The sequence below is a fragment of the Eptatretus burgeri genome, chromosome 8 (genome assembly GCF_056783735.1).
Source record: "Eptatretus burgeri isolate ZD-2024b chromosome 8, Ebu_testis_v1, whole genome shotgun sequence".
Lineage (NCBI taxonomy): Eukaryota > Metazoa > Chordata > Myxini > Myxiniformes > Myxinidae > Eptatretus > Eptatretus burgeri.
In genome coordinates, this window is record NC_140968.1 from 84,150,409 (window position 1) to 84,173,366 (window position 22,958).

The 22,958-nt window shown below is 46.8% G+C and overlaps 1 protein-coding gene across 7 annotated transcripts; it reads left to right on the forward strand.

Moving 5' to 3' along the window:
- Positions 1-686: 686 nt before the first annotated feature.
- LOC147022191 (uncharacterized) lies at positions 687-22,676 on the forward strand. Of its 7 annotated transcripts, none has more exons than XR_015061107.1 (5): positions 687-3,132; positions 8,286-8,639; positions 15,401-15,690; positions 21,357-21,462; positions 22,070-22,676. XR_015061107.1 is itself a non-coding variant. In XM_085892868.1 (5 exons), the coding sequence occupies exons 2-5, from the start codon at positions 8,376-8,378 to the stop codon at positions 22,080-22,082; spliced, it is 303 nt and encodes a 100-aa protein (XP_085748994.1). In that variant the 5' UTR covers positions 687-3,132; positions 8,286-8,375; the 3' UTR covers positions 22,083-22,676. The 7 variants fall into 7 exon arrangements, 2 of the variants coding, with proteins under 2 accessions (XP_085748994.1, XP_085748993.1); XR_015061104.1 differs by having other exon boundaries at positions 8,286-8,414; positions 8,495-8,639; positions 21,357-22,676; XR_015061105.1 differs by having other exon boundaries at positions 8,286-8,414; positions 8,499-8,639; positions 21,357-22,676.
- Positions 22,677-22,958: the final 282 nt, after the last annotated feature.

The window sequence follows — 22,958 nt, forward strand, 5'->3', positions numbered from 1 at the left end:
TCTCCCTCCCAACCTATCGCCTTTGCCTGTCACTGTACATACCCACTCCCTTAATTTGTCAAACCCCAATTTAGCCCCAACTTAATTTTTTTCTGTTGTTTTTATTTTTACTCCCCCACTATAAATCGTCCCCTAACCCCCTTTATCGTCCTTGTTCGGCTAACCTATCCTGTCACCTAGCCTACTCCCAACCCCTACGTTCCCTTCCCGGAGGGGAACAAGGGAGAGCTAACGTCCTGTGTCGAGGCCCAACGAAGCCTCAGAATGGCCTCCCCAGAGTTCGGCGATCTATAACCCAAGTGGGTCCAGCGGCCCACAACGAGAGCGAGGGGATGGATGGTGCGGAGGGGTACATCTCCTAATCTACCCTAACCATTTAACTGTTAAACTACCCCGGGGCTTTCAACAAGCGCCTCTCGCTTAAACTATTGGTTCTATAAACCCAGATTCCCGTCGCCTGTGTTGGTGTCCTTACAATTTCGGGCCTCGCCCCCCAATTTTCTCTCCGTGCCCTCACACGGTCTCATGGCTGGGACACGTGGCTCCCTTTGGCAGGCACAACCCTCTGCCGAATCTCCCGCTATGGCACCCCCGGGCACTACACTGCCTCCGAGCCTACCAGCTCCCTAACACCGGGGAGTGCCCCCCATGGCACCTCCCCTGAAACGCACACGTGGCAGGCCGGCCTCCCAGGCCCCTTTCCGAGGGTCACCCGTGCCCACAACACTGCCCACGCGGCTAATGGCGCCCCGGGCCCCCGCACCAAGCAGGCGCACCCGTGCCCACTACGCTATCCCGGCCCCCCATGGGCCCTTGGCCTACTAGCCTGGTGCCCGGGGTACCCACTCAGCGATACTCACCTTTCGCAGCCATGCTCCCAAGCCCGTCAACAGGGCTCCTGCACCCCTCCAAATGGGTCTCGAGCCTACTTTCCCACCAACCACAAAACGACCTCCATATTTCAATTTGACTAACCCAGCTAACTCACTCTACACTGACCCCGGGGTCCCTTGGGCGGGAGTCACTCCTCCCCCCAATCACTCATCGCACCATGCATTCCCCATTCGCTCCACTCACACAGACCCGCTGGCCTCACTCACTCAACAAGTACTCACCTCACAACTTACCAACTCTTCAACACACTCACCACTGAACTCTGCCATCCTTCTAACTACATCCCCTAACTAACTCGTGCTCCCTCGTCGTCCCTTAAACTACTGCACGTTCCTTTTAACACTACGTAGCTAAACTACGTCCCCTCTACACATCCACAAGTCTGTCACTGTCTCCAAATCAATCATTTTATTTCCCAACCTAAAGCTCACTAAATCCCTCTACCTAATCCATTCCACGGACTCCATGAGGACTTACCCCTGCCCCATGGAGTCGGTCTAACTAAGCTAACCCTTCCCCCTAACTAGTTTCCATCCTGTGCCCAGGGTCAAGGGGGTCTTCCACCCCTTGCCCAGGAATCCTGTGCACCCAAAAGTGAGGCTTACTGTTTTTTTTTTTTTTTTTTTCCATGCGCAGCACCTGCGCGGCAACTCAGAGCTCGCGCACTTTACACCTGCCCGTGACGTCATGCAGCTGCACGTGTTCCTCGTCCCTCCTTGGACGGTACCATCCGGCAGAGATACCCCTCCTGCCGGATTCCAACCCCACGTGCAGCCATGACGTCACCGTGCGCATAAAAAAAAACACAAGCCCCACGTCTCGAGGGGTTCCCCACGCGAACACATGTGCTTTGCCCGTTGGAGCTCAACACACACGATCGCGTGGAGAACCCGTCCGGTCCAAATCCATTTACCTGCCTAAACTTTGTCCGTCCGCGGGATCGGCAAATCCACCGCGTGCGTTTCCGGACCGGGACTTCACTCTCGCAAGCGAGCACGTGGCGGTCTCGTGCGTTGCACAGCACGGACCGCGTGCTCACTGCTGGGTGAACCCGGCACGGTCCCCGAAACAACTACAGCCGCTACTCGGCTTTCTCTCCTCTGTCGCAGTCTCCGTCTCCATTCCACACACGCATACCTGCGTGTTACGACGCACACAGTCCACTCCATCACATTCACACCGGGAGACGCGGCTGCGTGCTCCCGCATGCCAACCGACATCTCCCTCTCATACCGCTCTCTCACACACACGGTCTCCCTTGCACACAGCGACCTTGCACACGGCCGTTCACTCACGCGTGCGGGGGCACTCACCCGCGGTGCCTCATTCACACACCGTGCCCCACTCATACACGCGGGGGCACTCAACCGCGGTTCCTCATCCACACACGCGGGGGCACTCAACCGCGGTGTCTCATCCATACTCCGTGCCTCACTCATACACGCGGGGGCACTCAACCGCGGTGCCTCATCCACACTGGCCGTTTCATCCACACACACGGCCTCTTCCACACACGGTGCCTCATCCACACACGGCGTGCTGGGAAGCACGTACTCTGGCACCATCGCCACCACACCACTCACACACGGGGTCGCTTCCACACACGGGGACGCACTCACGCCTTGCACCACACACACAGGGACAACCACACTGGGGATGTGTCCCCACAAGGGTCTCCGGGACCTCTATACCCCCCAAGCTCTCCGTGCACCTGTCCACAGCACTCCTCCCCTCAATCTCGCAAAGCACGACCGAACTCACCTGGTCGTGACTCGCCTCAAGGGGGCATACTCCCTCCCCTCGTTCCTGGAGGAGGCCATCCAGCTGCTCGCACCGGGTCCCTACACGCTCCGCGAGCTCAACCTCATTGTCCTCCACTACCTCCGTGTGTGCGTCACTTACCCCGTCCTCACCGTGCAGTCTCTCCTCTATCGTTCCCTTCCCGGCTACCGTCACTGCCAACTCTTCACCCTTTTCCTCCCTTGTCTCCACTATTATTTCCGTTGTCGTCACCTCGTGTCTCGTCTCACACGTTTTGCTCTCCCCATTTAATTTTTCCCTTTTGGTCACCGTCGATTCCTCTGTCACGACCCTCGCCGAACACGCCCCCCGAATTATTTTTTTACCCGCCTCCACCGCGGGCCTGTCAGCCGTTGCACCCCCTCCCAGCTCGTTCGCTCCGACACGTGGAGTCGCCATTTTAAGTTCCCTGGTCACGGCCTTCATGCCCGCCTGCAGGTATCGGCCCATGTTCTGCGTCTCACCCCGTAGTTCTTTCATTTCTTTTTTCATTTGCTGTGTATTCGCATCCATCGTCGTTTTCACTTCATTTGTATTTGTATCCATTCTCGCTGTCATTGCCGCCAGCATGGCGCATTGCTGGGCCATGTCGGGTACGCTTGGGTGAGCCGTTTGGGTAGGGGTTGGGGAAGGGTTTTGGTGGAGAGGGGGGGGGGAGGTGTCATACACTGCGGCCGCTGCCGCACCCATTTCGGGCTCTGGGTTCAGTTGGGCGAGTCCGTGTTCCTGCACAATCAACATTTCCTGCTCGGGGATTCCATCCTGGACCATGGATTCTACATTACTACACATATACATTTCTAATACCCCCGGCTCCCGCTCGCCTTGAGACGCCATCTTGCTTCTCTTAAAGGGTTAATTTGAATCGCTCGTAATTTGGAGGGAATCGGGGGTCGCTTCTCTCACCCCTGGACCGATTCCCGTGAATTTAGCCGGAGACAGGAGAGCCTGTTGTCCCGCTCTCCAATACCAGTGCCGCGAGGAGGGCGATGGATTTGTATCGCACGACCTGACACCAGTGTTGCGGTATTCGTGCCCGCCGGCGTGCTGACGGCCACGTAACTCGAATCGCGGCACGTCGCCCACCGGACGGACAATCCAGTCGTGACCCTCTCGGACTAACGCCGGGAACCAGTCACGGGTGGACCTTTCGGTCTCACCGCGATCGAGCCAATCAGCCCCCGCGTGGGATAGGGTTGCTCGCCAAATTCGACCTACCTAAGTACCCACGCGGAGGGTAGACCGGGCGATCGCACCTCGCCGCAGGTCGACTTCGGACACGGGCCACTTAAGCGACCCGTTCCGTACTATCGGGATAACCGAGCGGTGTTATCGTCGACCTCGACGGTTCGATTAATTATCGGGCGTATTCAGCCCACTACCAACCCTTTACGTGAAGCAAGATGAGGATTCAATGAGAGAAATGACGAAGCGAAGCGGGAAACAGTTCAACACAAAGCACATTTATTCGCGATGAACGGAAAGCTCACATATTCAATTCCACCAAATGCACACAGAAAAGACACAATGTAATTTACACAAAAAGCAAATATAAAAGCGAAAACACAATGCAGAGCTAATACCGACTACCGAGCACACGGCAACACTTATACAATTCTACTTCACAGACGGCGCCGACAACACATACCCAAAACCAAGGAAAGAATACCCTCAAGGATGAGGCGGGCCTGAGGCCGAGACCGGGTCGGCCTACCCGTCTGGTGATGAGACGCGGAGCGGCGATGGTGCCTCAACTCCGCGGGCCTCGCGGACAGTGTCTGGTAGGGGGTGGGAAAGGGGCCCCCTTGGTCGCACTATCTCAGCGAGGGGGGAAACAGGAGGGGGTTGCTGATGCTCGGGGTATAGAGGATTTTTATTATCCCGCGACGAGCGTCTCCACCTCGGCCAGGTCGCGCTGTCGGCCTCCCTGGGGTGCAGCTCCCTGCACGACGCGAGCACCCCCTCGTCTGGTGTCGCTGCCTTTCCACAGCTCCGTCCCCTCCGCTCCGACTCCAACACACGACGCCGACCAGCTCCTTCTTGCCAACTCCACCGCCCGCGAAGTCTTGACTCTCTGTTTCCGACTCTCCTACTCTCCTACTCTCCGCCTCTGGACTCCCCTGGACTGACGAACACGGTCCTTTTATCAGCCCCGTAGCTTCGCCCTCTCATCTTTGACCCCCTCCCTTCGACCTTTCACCTCGCTCCCCATTGGCCCGAGAAAAAGTGGGCGTGAAGGCTTTTTGATCCATAAATTTGCATATATCGATCGCCCTGGGGGCGGGGCCAATTCGCCCCTCGCTCACCGATTGGACGGCAAAAAGTGGGCGTGTGTCGTTTTTGATCCGTTTTTGAAGCACAAAATCCGTGATTTTGTACACGCTGTTCGGCGCGCGCCCTGCACGAGTCCAACACCGGTACCCACAGGCGGCGCAAGAATGGTGGCGATGCGACGGTTGCGTGGTGTGACGTGAAGGTCGTGGCGGTTGTGGTGAAGCGGCGTTGTGGTTGGTGGTTGATGTTGTGACTGGTGGTGGTAATCAAATTTGGCGGTTGGTCCAAATTAAAGATAGTAAAAGAAAAACGGCTATCCTGAAGAGTCGCAGCACGCATAAATGACATGTATTCCCACTAGACAACGGGTTTGGGCCTAACTACACATGTACTTACCGAGATACCTCACCTAAGGGACCTGAATGGTGGTTTGCGAATTTGGTGACCACAACAATATATATATATATATATTTTTTTAAGTGAAAAATGATTGATGATCTTGGGATTATGGTTGGGTTTGGGTGTTAATATTAGGGTTGTCTGTGCAGAGTATGGTTCCAATGGATGGATGGATATGAGGGGGTGAGAGAGTTGGGATGAGTGGTTAAAAGTTTGTCTATGTTGTCTGAGAGAGATGGAGACTGTAGAGGAAGTCGTCACTGTGAGGGGGACGGTACAACATACAGATAAACAAGAGGTGGGAGCAGAGGAGAAGTCACTGCCAGAGGTACTCCTGGGGAATGGGAGGTGTAAGATCTGTATAGGACAGTGAGAAATTGAGCTACTGATGTAAAATGCAACTCCGCCGCCGGCGCGTGCTTTCGGCCTCTCAAATTGGAGGACACAATAACCGAGAAGTTACCCTTAGGGGTCATGGATGTCATGTGTGAGGAAGGATTCTTTTAAACAGATGATGACCGGTTTATTGGTAGTGGCCTGGATTGAGAGATTTTGAGGAGAGAGAGAGAGAGAGAGAGAGAGAGAGAGAGAGAGAGAGAGAGAGAGAGAGAGAGAGAGAGAGAGAGAGAGAGAGAGAGAGAGAGAGAGAGAGAGAGAGAGAGAGAGAGAGAGAGAGAGAGAGAGAGAGAGAGAGAGAGAGAGAGAGAGAGAGAGAGAGAGAGAGAGAGAGAGAGAGAGAGAGAGAGAGAGAGAGAGAGAGAGAGAGAGAGAGAGAGAGAGAGAGAGAGAGAGAGAGAGAGAGAGAGAGAGAGAGAGAGAGAGAGAGAGAGAGAGAGAGAGAGAGAGAGAGAGAGAGAGAGAGAGAGAGAGAGATATATTGAGAGAGATTGATTGGTTGGACGGTGTTTGAGTGTGAAGGATGCATGGGAATATTTGGATGTGAGGGGTGCAAGGGAAGGTTTGAGTGTGATGGGTGTGGGGAAATGTTTGAGTTTGTCAGGTTGCGGGGGGGGGGGGGGGGTGGAGGGGTGGAGAAGGTTTGTATGTGGGTTGTTGGAAACTTGATGACAAAATCTCAAATGGTAAAAATCTTTTTTCCTTGGACAGACAAACAGCCACACACAGAAGTGATTATAAAACCCCGTCTCCTGGTACGCGGGCAGACGGGCTGACAACCTTGAATTTAATTCTTCAATGAAAAGTAACAAAATGATATGATCGATTTTGCAGGCTTGAATTATTAATCCAGCTGCTCTGAAGTAGCTGAAGGGGTTTGATAGAGCTTTGCGATCATCCCGTTAAAAGAGATCCACAATAGTGCAGACATCATCTGACAAGAGTGTGAATTAGGATTTCCATAGACTTTCGGTTTAGGTATGGGAGAGTCTTTGTGGCTGAAAAATTGCATCACACTTCAAGTATTGTTAATGTGTAATTTGAAATTAAATGTTGAATCCAGAAGAACATTTAACATGTCAGGTATTTGGGGTTTAAAATAAATCATATTCATAGTTTAATTATGCATTGTTGCTAATACCAAATATGATGACCACAAAACTTAGTTTATTCGTGTATAGTACTTTAATTTGCTACATGAAATGCTTCAGAAGAAGTTTGATAAATATAAGAGGAAAGATATGAAATGTAAGTAAAAGACTCATGGATCGAGCCCAGCGTGCAATAAGATGTTGACCAACATCTTCATAATGACTAAGTGTACTCTTCACCAAACAAATGTACCTTTTGATGGAGTGCCAGAGAAATGCAATGTCTCTCATGGATTTTAATTTGTTTCCCAATACCATCATTGTTTGTAAAAGTGTGTGTGTGTTTCGAATATACATTGCACTTCTGTTTGCAGAAATGTCATTGTTTTAACAGCAGGTCATAACTTTTAAAGCAATGACCCTTGAATGGAACACTAAATTGGGAGTCAAGCACATTTATGTTTATTATGTCTATAACTACATAATCAATGGCCAACCAATCAATCTGCACTTTAAAACTTTTGGAACTTTCCAGCCATGACTGAATTGAATGCATCGACCTGACATGAGCTACAAGCACAATTTTCTTCATCTTGGAACAAGTTAAAAGTTTAATTTTCCAATCAAGCTATGTTGTTTGTAGTCATTTCAGTAATCTCTATGAATGCTTAGTTCAACTCTGGGTGCACACATCGCAGTGCATTTTGGATGAATTAGATTTCAACGAACACTTTTTCACATCAAATGCAAAATACAGGCAGATGTCGAAAAGGCAAAACAATTGCAACTAGAATGGCACTCGATAGAGCGCATACCTCCACCACGTAATGCCTGATCCACGAGAACATATCTGGCCTAATACATTTTTGAAATACCATGCTATATATCGTTTTTGGCCATATCTCTCAATGGTGAAAAATCACTTTAAAAATTCTCATAGTCGGATCTGGATCCGGATCTTCACCAAAATCTAACCAATTCGTCGTTGTCACAAACCGAACCTGTTCACAAAATTGCATCTTGATCCGTCTACAACATTTTGAGATATCCTCTACACAGTCACCCAGACAGAAAAGGGGTGAAAACATAACCTCCTTTACCTTCGGCGATGGAGGTAATGAAGGCTCAAGGACATTTATTATAATTGTGTAAACTAATTGATGCAAAAGAGTTATTTGATGGTCTTTAAACAGTATCACCTTCAGTATTATATGGGGAAAAGGAAGGAGAATTTCAGATTCCTGGGACTTCGTCCAACTGACTGCTGGGAAAGCTATGGGAAAACCACCCAGCATAACTCTTGCCAAGAAACTGCTTTGGCAAATCAATCTGCAAATGTAAATTCCCAGGAACTAAACCTGATCACCAGACTTGAAGGTTTATTTGGTGTTGCATAATCTGATCACACATTGGTTCAATTGTTTTTCTCAGGAGGAGCTTGAATACCAGGTGGTATCATGGAGCAACACTTGAAGACATTGAATCTATATTTATAGGTTTCCAGTGCTGAACCAGCAGAATATGAATCCAAAGGCAAAATGCTTCTCTCCAAAAAATGAGGTAGAAGAAAAATAATTTGGTGATATTATGATGAGTAAAGTTTTATGCATAAACTATGTAAGTGTATGAATTGTATGAAGCTAGCTGGCAGAGGCGCAGGCTGGCCAGCAGAGGCGCAAGTGGTGTTGTGCCAGGAACAAGGGCCTGCAGCAGCAAGATGGATTGTGGCAGCTGTCGTTGGTGGGCAGGCACATGACTATGGCAGGAGCATGGCTGTGGCAGCAGGTAGGATGCTCAGCTTCAGCCCTACTCCTATATTCAGCCCGACTATACTCCCACTAATCCCTCTGTTATAGTCCTAACTCCTGTACTTCTAAATCTCTCTATATTATGCCATTCCTCCTGGTCCAATAATCCCTCGATCTAACATATCTCCCGGAAGGAGACCAAGGCACGTGCGGTGACTCAAAGGATGAGGTGGTATGGCCTTTACTGGCTCACTGGTGTGTGGGCGTCGATTGGTGGGGGACGGGGGGGGGGACATGTCCACCCCCACTTTTTATCAAGGGGGGGACAACATATCGATTCACAACATTCACCCACTAACAGGGAATGTGACCTGGACATTTTTAGGTATGTTGGGACGTTTTCGGACTTTGTATCGTCATTTTATGAGTGTTTAAAGAAATCGCGGCTTCATGGCCCGGAGCGCCACGCCTCGGAAAGTGTTAGGCCGCAACGGCTCGGGGCCCCTTTAGCGACCAAAATAGTTTATTTCACCTTTCTAACTTATATCGCCGGATGTCCGATATTATTACCTGCACGATGATGTTTGTGTTTAATTTTTGTGACTTTGCACCGTCGAGTTATTAGGCAATAAAAGATTTCGCGGCCTGGTATGCTGATTGAGATGGTGGAACTTGTGCAGGATGACGCGGTTTCACTCTACCGGCTCGCTCGAACGAACGGAAAGAAATTTTGAAATTCTGTTTTCATATTTCGCAGTCGATAACAATGGCCTAAATCCCAACGTTGAAAACCGGGTGAAAATCGAAGGAAAGTGGGTATTTTGGCGACTAAATTAGCTTTGAATACTTGGGAAACATAAAATAAAATGCGCTGATTCACTCGCTTTTGCGGAAGTTAATGTAAATAATTTTTTCATCGGTACTTGGACTTGGGGGAGGTATAGACCTACAAAACGAGATGCATCATTCGGTCGTCGGACTTATGAGGATTAAATTATAGATTTTAAAAGGTAGCTGTTGAAAAATATACAAAATTCACCTAAGCGGTTCGGGCAAACAAACGGAAAATTATTTTTGAATTCTGTTCTCGGATTATACAGTATCTATAGGGTAGTAATGAGATTACCTCGAAAATCCGATTAAAAAGGCGTAGGCTTAGTAGTTCAGCCACGACTTGCAATTTTTACTCGGAAAAAGAAAGTTCCGGAAGGAATTTATCTTCCACCATCATCCGAATCATTTTCCGTTTGCACGAGGACAAATACGAAGGATAGACCGACAGAATAAGGTGTCTCATTAAACTGTGTGATTTAGAATGATTAAATTAGAGATTTTAAATGCAGCGTTGAAAATAAAATAAAGAGGATTGTCAGCGTCTTTTACACCATGTCGACCCCGCAACGGTTCTGGGCCCCTTTAGCGACCAAAATGGCTTATTTTACCTTTCCAACTTATATCGCACTATCCTTAAACAAAACGTACGGGCACGCACTATCCTTAAACAAAACGTACGGGCACGCACTATACTTAAACAAAGGCACGCGGTTTCATTGTTGTGTTTTTTTTTAATTTTTTTGGCACGTATGGCCACGCACGTACGGGTACGCACTCGTCGAAATGATGAACGTATTTACAAATCAACAAACTATGTACAATAATTGGAAAGAAGAGAGTGCACGTCCGGACGGCAACAGATCTTAATCCCTCGTCTCCTGGTCTCGTGGTTTGTGAGAGGTAAAGAATTACATAAATGTTCACATTACAACTGATTTTAGCTCATTCCTTTGGTGAACCCTATTGATGTCATGCAAATCAAGAACACAATCTTTAACGACGACACTAACTATGAACCAATAATATCATAATCATCTCACTCAACTTTAGTTCATTGGTTAATTAAATGCAGATTAAATAAAATGATGAATATTAATCCCAGGTAATAAAATACCAAGGTATGTCACCCTAACCAAAAGTAATAAAAATAATAAGTGCGTAGCCGGGAACTAAGCGAGTAATGGAATGCTAAATTGGGAGCTCAGATGCTAAATTAAGAACTGAACTCGTATTGGCGCTCTTTTAGTAATACATGTGCTATGCAAAGCTTATCACATGTCAACATTGTGCCTGGAGGTATTGTGACCTAACCAAAAGTATGCTGACCTTAAAATGCCCTGTTACACAAAAGAACCCTCATAATTCACATGTCAAATTTATTCAACTGAAATGTAATTCCCTTCTCGTTTCATAGAGGATATGGATATCAGAAAGTTTTTCATGACAGCATCAAGTAGCACATCCCTGACCACTCTCCCAGAGCAATCAAGTTCCCAGAAAGAGGTGGACGATTCAAAGAAGATAGCAGAAAAGGGTGCATGTGCAAGTACTCGGCCTAATTTCCAGATCAGCCTTTTCAACCTCATGATGTCAGTTGTATCCCAGTCCAAATAGTTTCAACAACAGTGGTTCAAAGATTTTCCATGGCTTCATTTTGATCAGAGCATCGGCGGTGTACTCTGTCACACCTGTACAGACGCTTCTCGTGAAAAACTTACCAAACTTGCCCATTGTGCAGAAGACGCATTTGTCCAAAGGGCTTTCAGAACTGGAAAAAGGCTACAGGAAAATTCAGACAACACGAACGATCAAACACACATAGGCTTGCCTCTGAAAATCTGAAATGTCGCAGAAGTCAACCTGGTGTCCATGTGCCGCTGAGCAGCAAACTGCTAGAAGAGCAAAGATCTGCACGGTCAGCACTTCTGAAGATTATCACCTCACTGCAATATTTAGCCCGACAAGGTTTTGCAATTCGTGGGAAGGATGCCTCTGAAGGGAATTTCAAAATGCTCTGACAGTTGCGGGCCGAGGATGATATTGTTGCGAATTCTGGCCCGTCCGGCGTGTGATCAGCCGCTTGACTCGAATGGCGGCCGCCTCGCCCACCGGAACGGACAATTCAGTCGTGACCCTCCTGGGACAACCGCCAGAAACCAGTCACGGGTGGGGTTTTAACCCCACCACCACCCAGTCCGCAGTCTACTTGCGCGAAATAGGGTGAATCGCCAAATGTCGATATACCTAAGTACCCGCGCGGGTAATCTGCCGAGGGATGGGACCACGCCACAGGCCGACTCCGAACACGAGCCGCTTAAGCGGTTCGTTCCGTATGATAGGGATAATCGAGCGGAGTTATCGTCGGCCTTGACAGTTCCGATTAATAACCGGGTGTTTTAAACCCACTACCAATCCCTTACGTGATGCAAGATGGAGATTCAGCAAAGGGACAAAGACGCAGTGAAACGGGAAACAGTTCACACAATGCACATTTAATACGGACACATGGAAGCATGTATTTTGCAGTCATACAATCATGCAGTAATACAAAAGAAACAAAAGCAAGAACGACGCAGAGTTAATACCGAATAAAAGGCAATGTACAAGCACTTAATCAGTTTCTACTTTACGGACTGGCGCCACACACATATTTACACAAAACCCCAAAGAAAAGAAAGGACTTCCCTTGGTGCGGCCATCGAGTCCTCCTCCAACGACCTCAACTCTGAGCTCCGTCTCCTTCCCCGTCCTCCACTGCCGACTCGACCCGACTCGACCCGACTCAACGACGACACAGCTTGACTTCAATGAGCTCCTCGGGCTCCGCGAGTTCCACGAACTCCACACCGACGCAGAGACACTCGACCACGACGACACAGCTCGGCGCCGACCCAACAACGACTTCAGACTTCAGACGGAGGCGAGTTCCACGAGTCAGGCGAGTTCCATGCGTCAGGCGAGTTCCACGCGTCAGAGAAAGCGCGAGACCTCAAGCCACCCCACTGGGACAAGGGAACAACCAACCAACCCACTCTTCACGCCCACCCTTTTTGTAGGGGCCGGCTCCGCCCTTTGCTCCGCCCTGCGCCCCGCCTCCGTTCTTGGCTCCTCCTTCCTTGAGAGACGCTTCCAGAAAGCTCTCGAAGGGGGGCGTGCCCCCACTCCGACGGCCTCACGCCGTGCATCCACCAATCGGGAGTGAGCTGCCCCACACCTCCCCTTCACACCAAGTGTGGTTGGGGGGGGGATTCAGGTAGAAGCATCAGGCAGGGAAATTAGGCAGGAAACCCCACCAGCGTTGTTGGTTTTTGTTCTTGCACGCGCCCGCACGGTGCTCGTTGAATGGCGAGTAGCGAAGATGTGGTAGCGTAGTTGTGGAAGGTGGCGTCATGTAGTGAATGGCGTGATTGTGAGATGTTGGTTGTGGCGTTGTTCGTTGTTGTTCTTGCACCAAATTAACAATAGCCAAAGAAAAACGGCTAACTGAAGCGTCGCAGCCCAAATGGATCACATATATTCCCTCTATACAACAGGTTTGGGCTAACTACACATGAACTTACCGATATATCTCAACTGAGGACTCTTTATGGTGTAATGCGAATTTCCACAACCGTAACAATATAAACCTGAAGACGTGGCTGTCAAGGAAGATGACGTTCACAAGTGGAGAAATTCAGAACGAAATTCTACAGTTGATGAGTCATGTCATCCTCAGAAATATCTGCAGTAATGTGAATGAAATATCCACTCAGTTTGGACTCGTAACTGATGGAACGCAATATATTTAGGGTAATGAGCAGGAGTCAGTGTGTGTGTGCGCTATGTGACGGATTCCTTTGATGTTCAAGAAGACCTCATCGCACCCTACCAAGTATCGTCAACAACAGGAGTATCACTTTGTAAGATGCTTTATGATGTCCTAATTCGGTGTCAACTCCCTACTGAACACCTTAGAGCGCAGACTTATGATGGGGCAAGCAACATGTCCGGAAAGTACAAGGGCTGTCAATCACAGCTAAAAAAAACTCCAACCGCTGGCCAATGATGTTCACTGTGGAGCTCATATCACCCAACTCATTACATCCAAAGCCCTACAAACTGCACCGTTCATAAGAGACGCCCTTGATTATGTGCAGGTACTTAGCAACATCTACAACAACTCTGGAAAATTCAAGCATCTGTACTTGAATATCCATGCTGACGATGCCGACACTCCTTGCCCTACATGCCTGAGGCCAATTTGCCCGACGCGTTGGTTAACTCGTTCTCCTGCCGTGAAATCGATATTGGATAACTATGAAGTGGTACTGGATGCCCTTCAACAAGGAAGTGATGAATTTGGTACGAACTCGGCATCGCGAGCCAACGGAATTCGAAGCTGTCTTTCATCAGGAAAGTGTGTTCTTGGTTTGTTTGCATCATTGCCCGTTCTCCAATCCCTTGAATACCTCAATAAGGCACTTCAGGGTTCACAAGCTACCGTCTCTGGTATGTTTACTGCTGCAAAGGTAACTGCGCAGACTCTCCAATCTCTCCGTACCGACAAGACGTTTCAGGAGGTTTTCGAAGCAGCACAACAAAAGCTCCAGCAGTGCCAACTAGATCCAGTGACCCTCCCTCGTAAGCGCAAGCTTCCGAAGAGACTTGATGGAGGCACGCAGGAATACACTGCCAATTCTGTAGAGGAGGTATACAGAGTTGAATTTTTCAAAGTCATTGACTGCGCATCCGAGAACTTGAACGAGTACTTCACATCAACCGACCTCATGGCGTATAGGGACTTGGGTAAAATGCTCCTGTCTGGGTCATTCAAACCACAAATAGTCCGCAAATATCCTGAACTGTCGGATTCCCGAGAGCAAGAACTTGGCTTCTTTCGTAACCAGTTCAGTGGTTCATCTGTTGAGGATTACCGTAAGATATTTGTAGACATGGTGCCGGAAGTCCGTCGAATGTTCCCACAGGTAGACCGTTTGCTTTGACTTCTATTGGTTTCCCCAGCAAGTTCATGCGAAGCTGAACGGTCATTCAGCGCACTCAGATGTATGAAGACTTGGTTACGTTCCACAATGACCCAACAACGCTTCAACCATCTCATGATCTGTCATGTTCACCGAGATCGTCTGACTGCACTTGACCCCCAAGACATTGCTCCAAAGTTTTTAACTGGATTGGCAGACAAGAGGGTTCATATTTTTGGCAACTTTTAAGGGAAGTTGACCGTACTCATGTAATATTAATTTGTATGTCTGTCTAGTTTTCAGTTTATGTTTAGTGAATCAGTTCAAGGGTCGTGAGAAGGAGGCTTGATAAACAATTCTATACATATATATATATATATATATATATATATATATATATATATATATATATATATATATATATTTATATTTCTTTGATGACACTTAAAACTTTGAAATGTGTATGATTAATGTTTCATTAATTTCGCTCTGTCTGCTTACATTTGATAAAAAGATGGTCGATAGATGGTCAGATTAATTTTCGGGATTTGTATGATCAGAAGGCAGGATGTCAACGAGCATATAAAATCAAGAATTTGCAAGGGTAGACTTGCTGTGTCCACGCCGGCACGAAGTGGGCTTCGTGTTCTGGACATGCAATGTCCCCCCACTCCACTTTTCAAAAGCAATCGACGCCCATGCACTGGTGCAGTATCTTGATGGAGGGTGTGTCTTCCCCTAAACCACCAATTTGTGACTCAAGGTTTTCTCACAAAATCCAATTGCCTTACTCCTATTCTCTAATGGCCGTAGACATCAAAATGGTGCAAAATCGAAGAATCTCTTCACTATCTGAGCACTTTCAAAAACACATTTTCATTGTTATCTTTAACCCCCTCGATTGTGGTTCTTCATAACCAATTTACCTGCATACTCGTGCTCTACTCAGTTCTCGGCCTAATCCTCATATTTTCACTCTGTGCCTTTACATAACCTCATGGAGGGGCAGTGTGGTCCCTTCTGCAAGATTTTCACCTGCTCTCGAGTGCGGCTCCCCTCGCCGCTGGTAACACCTTGTGAGCTGCCTTGCTCCAACTGAATTCTGGAAGGCCCTCACTGCCTCCCCCACATGTGAACTCTCTGCTACATAACACCTCAGGTCCTCTCCTGGGTACCCACGCCTACCTCAACAACAAATTTAGATGCCTCCCTTGGCTTCCATGGCCTGCGCTGGGCCAGTGCACTCCCAGCACTTAGACCAAGGGTGCCCTTCCTCTTTGAGTTCTGTCTCAGGTACGGACAACACTCCCCAGCCCTTTAATTCACTTTTGCACCCTTTTATTAATGAATCTTTTGCTTATTTTAGCACCAACACTGGAACGGCTTCCATGTTCCAAAACAGCTGAAACACCTCCAACTACATATGTCTAACACCGGGATTCCCCTCGACAGGGTGTGTGCTTCCCCTTTACCCCATTGTTACTCTTCGCACCCTGTCACTCAATAATAAATTACGATAAATTTTGGTCTGCATTTGCAAGCTGGCCAAGAGGTATGCACACTCGCCTCTAAGCTATCTTGTCTGGGTTTCAATCTTTACCCAGCTAAAACTGTCTTCCTCGTGTTTCATAGACAGGGAGATTCATCAATGTGTTTGCTGTCCCTTGAATGGACATTAAACGGGATATCTGCCTGCTGGCATGAGTCGGTGGACATTAAAAATCCCAATGTCCTTTGTGAAGAGTGGGCAAGTATTTGCTGGCGCCATGAAAAAATTCCAAATTTCTGCACTAACCAGTAGGGGCACTGCATCAGTGGCACAGCCATACTTCCAGCAATGATACAAACTAACAGCCACAAGTTGCACACAAATGAATGAACTTTGGCCCATGCACCTCAATCACAACACTCTCATCACAACATCCATTCCCCCATTCATCCCTAATCTTGTCGGGATGAGAGAAGTGACACCGCAATAATTAAGAAACAACAATCGTGGGTGACGCCACAATAATTTGTCTCACACGCCTCCCCTCCTGTTCTATAGGGCTCTTGTGGAAAGCGTCTCCCCCCCCCCCCCACCAATTTACCTTGTGCCACCCTCCTTTTCTGTGAGGCTTTTACCTGGACCTGTTCCATATTAATACCATCACTCGGTGTGTCCACATCCCGTATGTCTCCTCCAGCTCTCCCAGCATGGAGTCTTGCACCTTAGGGGCCTCGCACCCCGGACACCTCTCTGCCCCAATGTGTCCTCATGCTTCCTCTTCCATACCCTTCATATGTTCTTCTGGCGCTATTTATTTTCACCTGTATGCCATTCCTGTTTCCATTTTATTTTCGTCTCTCCTTGATTCTACACTCTCCATCCCTCTTTTCTCCATTCCAATCTATTTGAGCCCCCCTCTACCCCTAATTGTCTCCACTTTTGTAACTCCCCTGGCAACCCTTAATGTGGCCCGAATCCCCTCTTCTATCCTGGTCTAGCCTCCATCTTATCCGCAATATCCTTCAGCTCTGCTCCCATATTGGCCAAGTCGACCCCCTTTATGTCCTGTTAGCCCTGGCCATCCTCAATTTTACTCACGAGCTCAGCCTCCATGTTTTCCTGCTTCATCCAGCCAGCCTTGATATCAGCCCCCATGCTCTGCAACATGGCCATCAAAAGGCCCATTTCTATGGTTCACGGTGTTGAACCCAGCAGCAACGGCCTGTCCACAAGAGGACCTAGGTTTGAGTCCCGGTCTGGGCTCGTCGTTTTCCCACATATACACATAATTATCGATGTTTGCCTATTCATTTCTACAATTGTATTACTATGGCCCCCCTGTGGTTTAATAGTGGACATGGATTTGTCCCCCCATGGGTGGAAGACCCTTACATGCACAGGCCATCGTTGCTCCAATGGTTGGCAGTGAGTGTTCCGGAAGCATTGGCGAAAAGAGAGTGAGTTTCCATATGTGGGAGAATTATGTTCTCAACCAGTGTGTCGCCCAGATAGCTCAGATGGCAGAACACTTCACCGACTTCACCGGGAGGACCTTGGTTCAATTCCTGGTCTGGCCATGTAGTTTTCCCACATCTACATATTACGTACATTTGCCTGTATATATATATATATATATATATGTGTGTATATATGATGAAAAAGCGCATACCAAAATTAAAATTGACATTTATTTCATAGCATGTGAAAAAGATCAATGTGTGCAATCACATGAGATTTGTCAGGGACAGTCCAACAGAATCTGCACAGAGACGGGAACATTTGGATGTGCAGGTGAAGTCACAAAAATGTCAAACAATGTAGGGGTCTGTAAAGTCGATATCGACTGTGACCACCTTGGGTGGCGAAGCACGCTTGAAGTCTACGTGGCACGGATAAACACAGGCGGTTGATCAGTGATTGTGGTATTGCTGTCCAATGGAACTGTGAGGCTCTAGATTCTAGAACATGGTGTGGAGAGTTCATTTGTTGAATGCTCTCCAAACCATAACACTCCCATCTCCAAAACTGTCTCTTCAATCATGCAGCTCTGAGCAAAACTGTGTCCTCGCCGATGGTACAGGAGAAGGTGTCCATCTGGAAAACCGACGCTGAACCTCGATTCATTGGAAAAGATGACGTTTTCTTACTGTCTTCCACCCAAGTTACCGCCAGCTGCTGCCCATCGTTGTCGTGCACGTCAGTGTTGATGTGTCAAGTATTTGCCACTGATGAGTCATTCCCTTGTTTCAATGGTGGTTCGGGCAATTTCAAATGCTGTCCTCAAATGGTTGCGGAGGTGACTCACGACAATGTATTAGTCTTGTCTTGCTGACGTCACACGCTGTGCACCAGGACGAGGATGGTCACTGACCCTTCCTGTGTCTCCATATCAGCTCTGTAGCCTAGAAACTGTTGACTAGTGGATGTGAAAGTGTCGAGCAACTCTTTCTTGACCAATTCCACAATTCAGCATACCAATGGCTTGATTCCTTTGATCATTCATTAGACGTGGCATTTTAATTGACTGTCTCACAACTAAGGAAACCTATGCTTTTAGGGGGTATGGATGCAGGTGTTGCATGTGCAGCATGTTTTTTTTTTTTTAACAACGGTTCATCATTTCCAAGATTTGCCAGGCTCAAACGTCCATACACAAGTAACAAACCGGACTCAAACACAATGAAACACCCATGCATGTTTGTTTGACGTCCATCCATCCAAGGTGAAGAAGGTAATGTTTTCACCCCTTTCTGTCTGTTTGTTTGTCTGTTCGTTTGTTTTTTTGTGCAGGATATCTCAAAAAGTTGTGGACGGATCTGGATGAAATTTTGTGGACATGTTCAGTGTGTAACTCAGAAGAACTGATTACATTTTGGTGAAGATCCGGATCCGGATCCGCTGACCACCAATTCCAATATTATGTCGTCAAAAGGAATTTCTACGATCTCTGTATCTCTTTCAGCATGGAAAGATCAAGAGAAGTCCGGTAACAAATGGTGAATAGACCTTAGGGGAAACCCATCCCCCCTCTCTCCAGGATGTGGTTGCAAACGTCAATCATCGACGAACTCTGCTCCAGCCAATGGGAGCTCGAGGTGAAGATGATGAGCCGACCAATGGGCGTTCGGATTAACCGTGACGTCATTACGGCTAAACCAATCAGCGTCTACCTTATTGAGACCTGCGTATAAAGCACACGCCTTCACTTCCTTCTTCACTTGCGATTTTTACCCTGAAGAGTGCAGCACGAAAACGTTCGGTCACTGTTATGTTGTGTTTGTTTGTATCCATATTAACGTTCTGTAGTACCAAACATCTGTATATATATATATATATATATATATATGTATACATATATATATATATATGTATATATATATATATATTTATATATTTATATATATATACATATATGTATTTTTTTTATATATATATTTTTTTTCAAAACAAGGATATATATATATATATATATATGTATATATATATATATATATATAAACAAGGATATATATATATATATATATATGTATTTTGTTTTTTTTCAAAGAAAAAAAAGGCCCATCCAATCAAAAAGTAACAATATCGACTCTGCTCATCTCGTCATAAACAAGCAAGAGCAAATCCGATTAGGTGTAAGTAATTATTCATAATGAACAAAATATTTCCAACATTTTTACTATCTGGACCTGGGGACAAAAATCTTAATGGAAACCAATTTAACTGGCCCATTGGATTTTGTTTTTCAATAATGGTGCAGTTCTCCAGAATAAAGTTTTACATTGGTGAAATTATGAGACCGTGCGTCGTGGCGTGCGCCTGTAATCCGGCTACTCGGAGGCTTGGGTAGGAGGATCGCTTGAGGACGGGAGCTCTGCACTGGGCCGTGCTATGAGAGGGTGTAGAGCAGCCCGGAATCATGGCAAAACCCAATCCTTATCCCTGTGTCGTACGAGGCGACCAGGGTTGCGTCAGGAAGGGCATCCGGTGTAAAACCTGTGCCAAATCAGTATGCGGATGATGACGGATGATCCGCTGTGGCGACCCCTAACGGGAGCAGCCGAATGTCGAACAACATTGGCGAAATTATGAAAAAGTTTTCAACTTTATATGCCATATTGAGCAACTTCATCCTTAAATCATGATCCTAGCTTAAAGGTGGCAGATACTTTGGCCTCTGGGATCATTCTCTTCCACCTTCTGACAGCCAGGAAAGGAGATTACTACATGTGAGAAGCAAGTAGAAATAAATACATGTTCTATCAAAGTTCTGATAAAGTTTTCTGAAAGCTCATGATATGATGCAGCGACCACCAAGCTCGTTTTTGACATTTTCTGGTATTACTAGCTGTATTCATGGGAATAGCAGATTATGCAAAAACCATGACTCCGGTAAACAGTTTATCTTTGAGGGTCAACTTAATAGAAAGTAGTTCGTCTTCTGGGAAACTCTTTCCAGATTATGTCAAACTATTACTGGCAAATACAACCTGTCGCAGTTTTTCAGGGTGTTCCTATTGGAGAACACCTCCAAGCGTACTCATTGTAACATCTGTATGTAGAAAGTACAGCTTGCTCAGATCTGTCACAGACAATGAAGAGTTTCCCATAATGATTTGATATCTCTCGGAATGTATTTTCAAATTTATAATCACATCAGGCACCAAAAGGTTCAATTATGTTTGTTGCATTTGCATTCATTTCACTCCAGGTAATATATCCAGGCTATCCTTCATACTCGCAATAGGCATACCCATATTATGCATATTTAGTTTCAGGTAGTCAGCCTTCTGTGCCGTAAAATTATCAGTAATAGTAAGGCCTTTTACATTGGTACCCCAACCTGGATAGCACTGACACTTGGCTCATTCAGTGACAATACGTGTATTGTTTTTGTGTCAGAGTGGCAACACATCCAGGATTGTGCCAAATAGCCAAGGAGACTGCTTAGGCAGCACCAACGCTCTGCCCAGAGTATGGTCCCAATGGATGGATGGACGTGTATTGTTTGCCTCTACACCAGAATCCATTTCACAAAGATCTTAACTTGCCCCTCTCCCCCCACCCATCTTTGGGTGCAATAACAGCTGAATCTCACATAAAGCCTTTTCCTTGCAGGATATCGCACATACATTGCTGTCAATGGTGGTCACCTCAACTGTTACTAAAATTATGTGGTCCTCAACTGTATGTGCAACTTGATCTGCATTAATCAGCTTAATCACCACTGACAGCCTCAATTTCATGAAACATTCCTTCGTGCTCTTGCCAGACACAATTTAGAAAAATGTCCAATTCTGTGGCAGTAATGGCATTCAGCATTCCAAGCTGGGCATTGTTATGGGGCATGCAAAATATTCCCAAACTCTCTGCAAACTTGTGCTATTTGATGACCGAATTTTGGAATTGTATTGGGCACACTCCCTGATTGTACTGTGACAACCTAGTGGTGGGGATTTTTTTTTTTCTGCAGTTGAAATTTCTTCAACCCCTGAATTGCGTGGACATCTGAGTTTGGGCCCACAAGCTGGAGCGGCTGACCTGCCGATTCCTCCGCCATGTGTTTATCTACGTCAAATGTAAGAGCATTTTTTATCATTAAAGTACTCTCACTAATAATTTGACTCATCAGTAGCCTGGATTTCACGACAAACTATACCAAAGAAATATTGCCTTGTTTGTTGCGATATAATTCCCATCCTGCAGCCATTAACTCATTTGACTGTGGTTTTACAAAGTCTTAAAGTTGTGCTCAGTAAATACAGACGACCACCTGCACTTCGGCCATTAGGTCTTACCCACAATTCCCACTACAACAGATATTTGCACTCGATATTTCCATCTCCTTGCAACATGGGACCGGTAAATAGCAGCTCACATTGTTGCCTCCATAACTTGCGTGTCATCCGCACTGCAATCCATCAAGGCGCCCTTATCAAGAAAGGTGGCACTCCCTGCAGCCATGTCGCGGCCTCGTCATAGCGTTTCCTTGTCAGACATCCACAACAAACTCGCAGCCAGTCATCCGTAACCACTTACATTATTGGAACCTTGAGAGCGGGACAAGTTTAATGGTTCGCTTGCCTTTTCCTGACACCATGTATTCAGGATGCAACAGGGTGACAACGGGTTAGATCAGATCAACCTTTTTTGTGAAAGTTTCCCCATACTTTGTGCCCATGCTAGGCCTGTCTCCTAATGTACTTCCCTGTGTATCAAGCCAGTTCACAGTGGTTGGGAGAACATGATAACTGCTTGAATGGAAGAAGATCAAAGAAACAGAAGAAGCAGGTTCGGCTCTTGGACCAATGCGGTATCAAGGATTAAATGCGTAAGAGCTTTGCATTGAAGCATTTACAATATGCATGCTCTGAAAGCCCAGTTTTAAATTTTCATGCGTTTCATCCAGTAACATTATAATCCTGCATTTTTTAGAGCAACCATGAAAGAGAAGTGTACATGGAAGTGGATTTATTTTGATAAATGTGAAACGTAGTTGAATCGAGAAGATAACAGTAAATATTGAATAAATAGAGAGAAAAGCATTTAAGGGTTATGTGATTTTTTTTGTTGTATCCATAGTCGAGGCTCATGGAAGAGCTCGTACTAGTGCACTGAATGGATTAGGATGCAACAGGACAAAGAGGAACAATAGTGAGATGAGGGGGAACACCAGCAGCAGGGTTGAAGGTCAAGATAGAGGCAGACTTGGACAAACAATGGGTGTGGGGAAGAATGAGGGGCAGGACAGGATGCATGGGGGTGACAAGACGGATACAGAAGGAAACTCTCAGGAGGGAAAACTGGAAATTTATAAGGAGGTTGGGGGACGGGGAGTGAGGGTTAACGAGGGAAGAAAATATCATCGTCTTTGATTGTGGATCAACTGAGATGGTGGTGAACAGCTGTCTTGAACACCTGGTGGGAGTAATGAGATTGAAGAGAATGTTGAAGTTGATTCCACAGGGGGGGGGGGACAAAAGAGGAATGATAGAGTGGAGGTGAGCAGATTTTGAATGCTATCTTTATTTTAAGTGTTTCGTTGCAATTTTCAATCTTTGAAAGGTGTGCACAC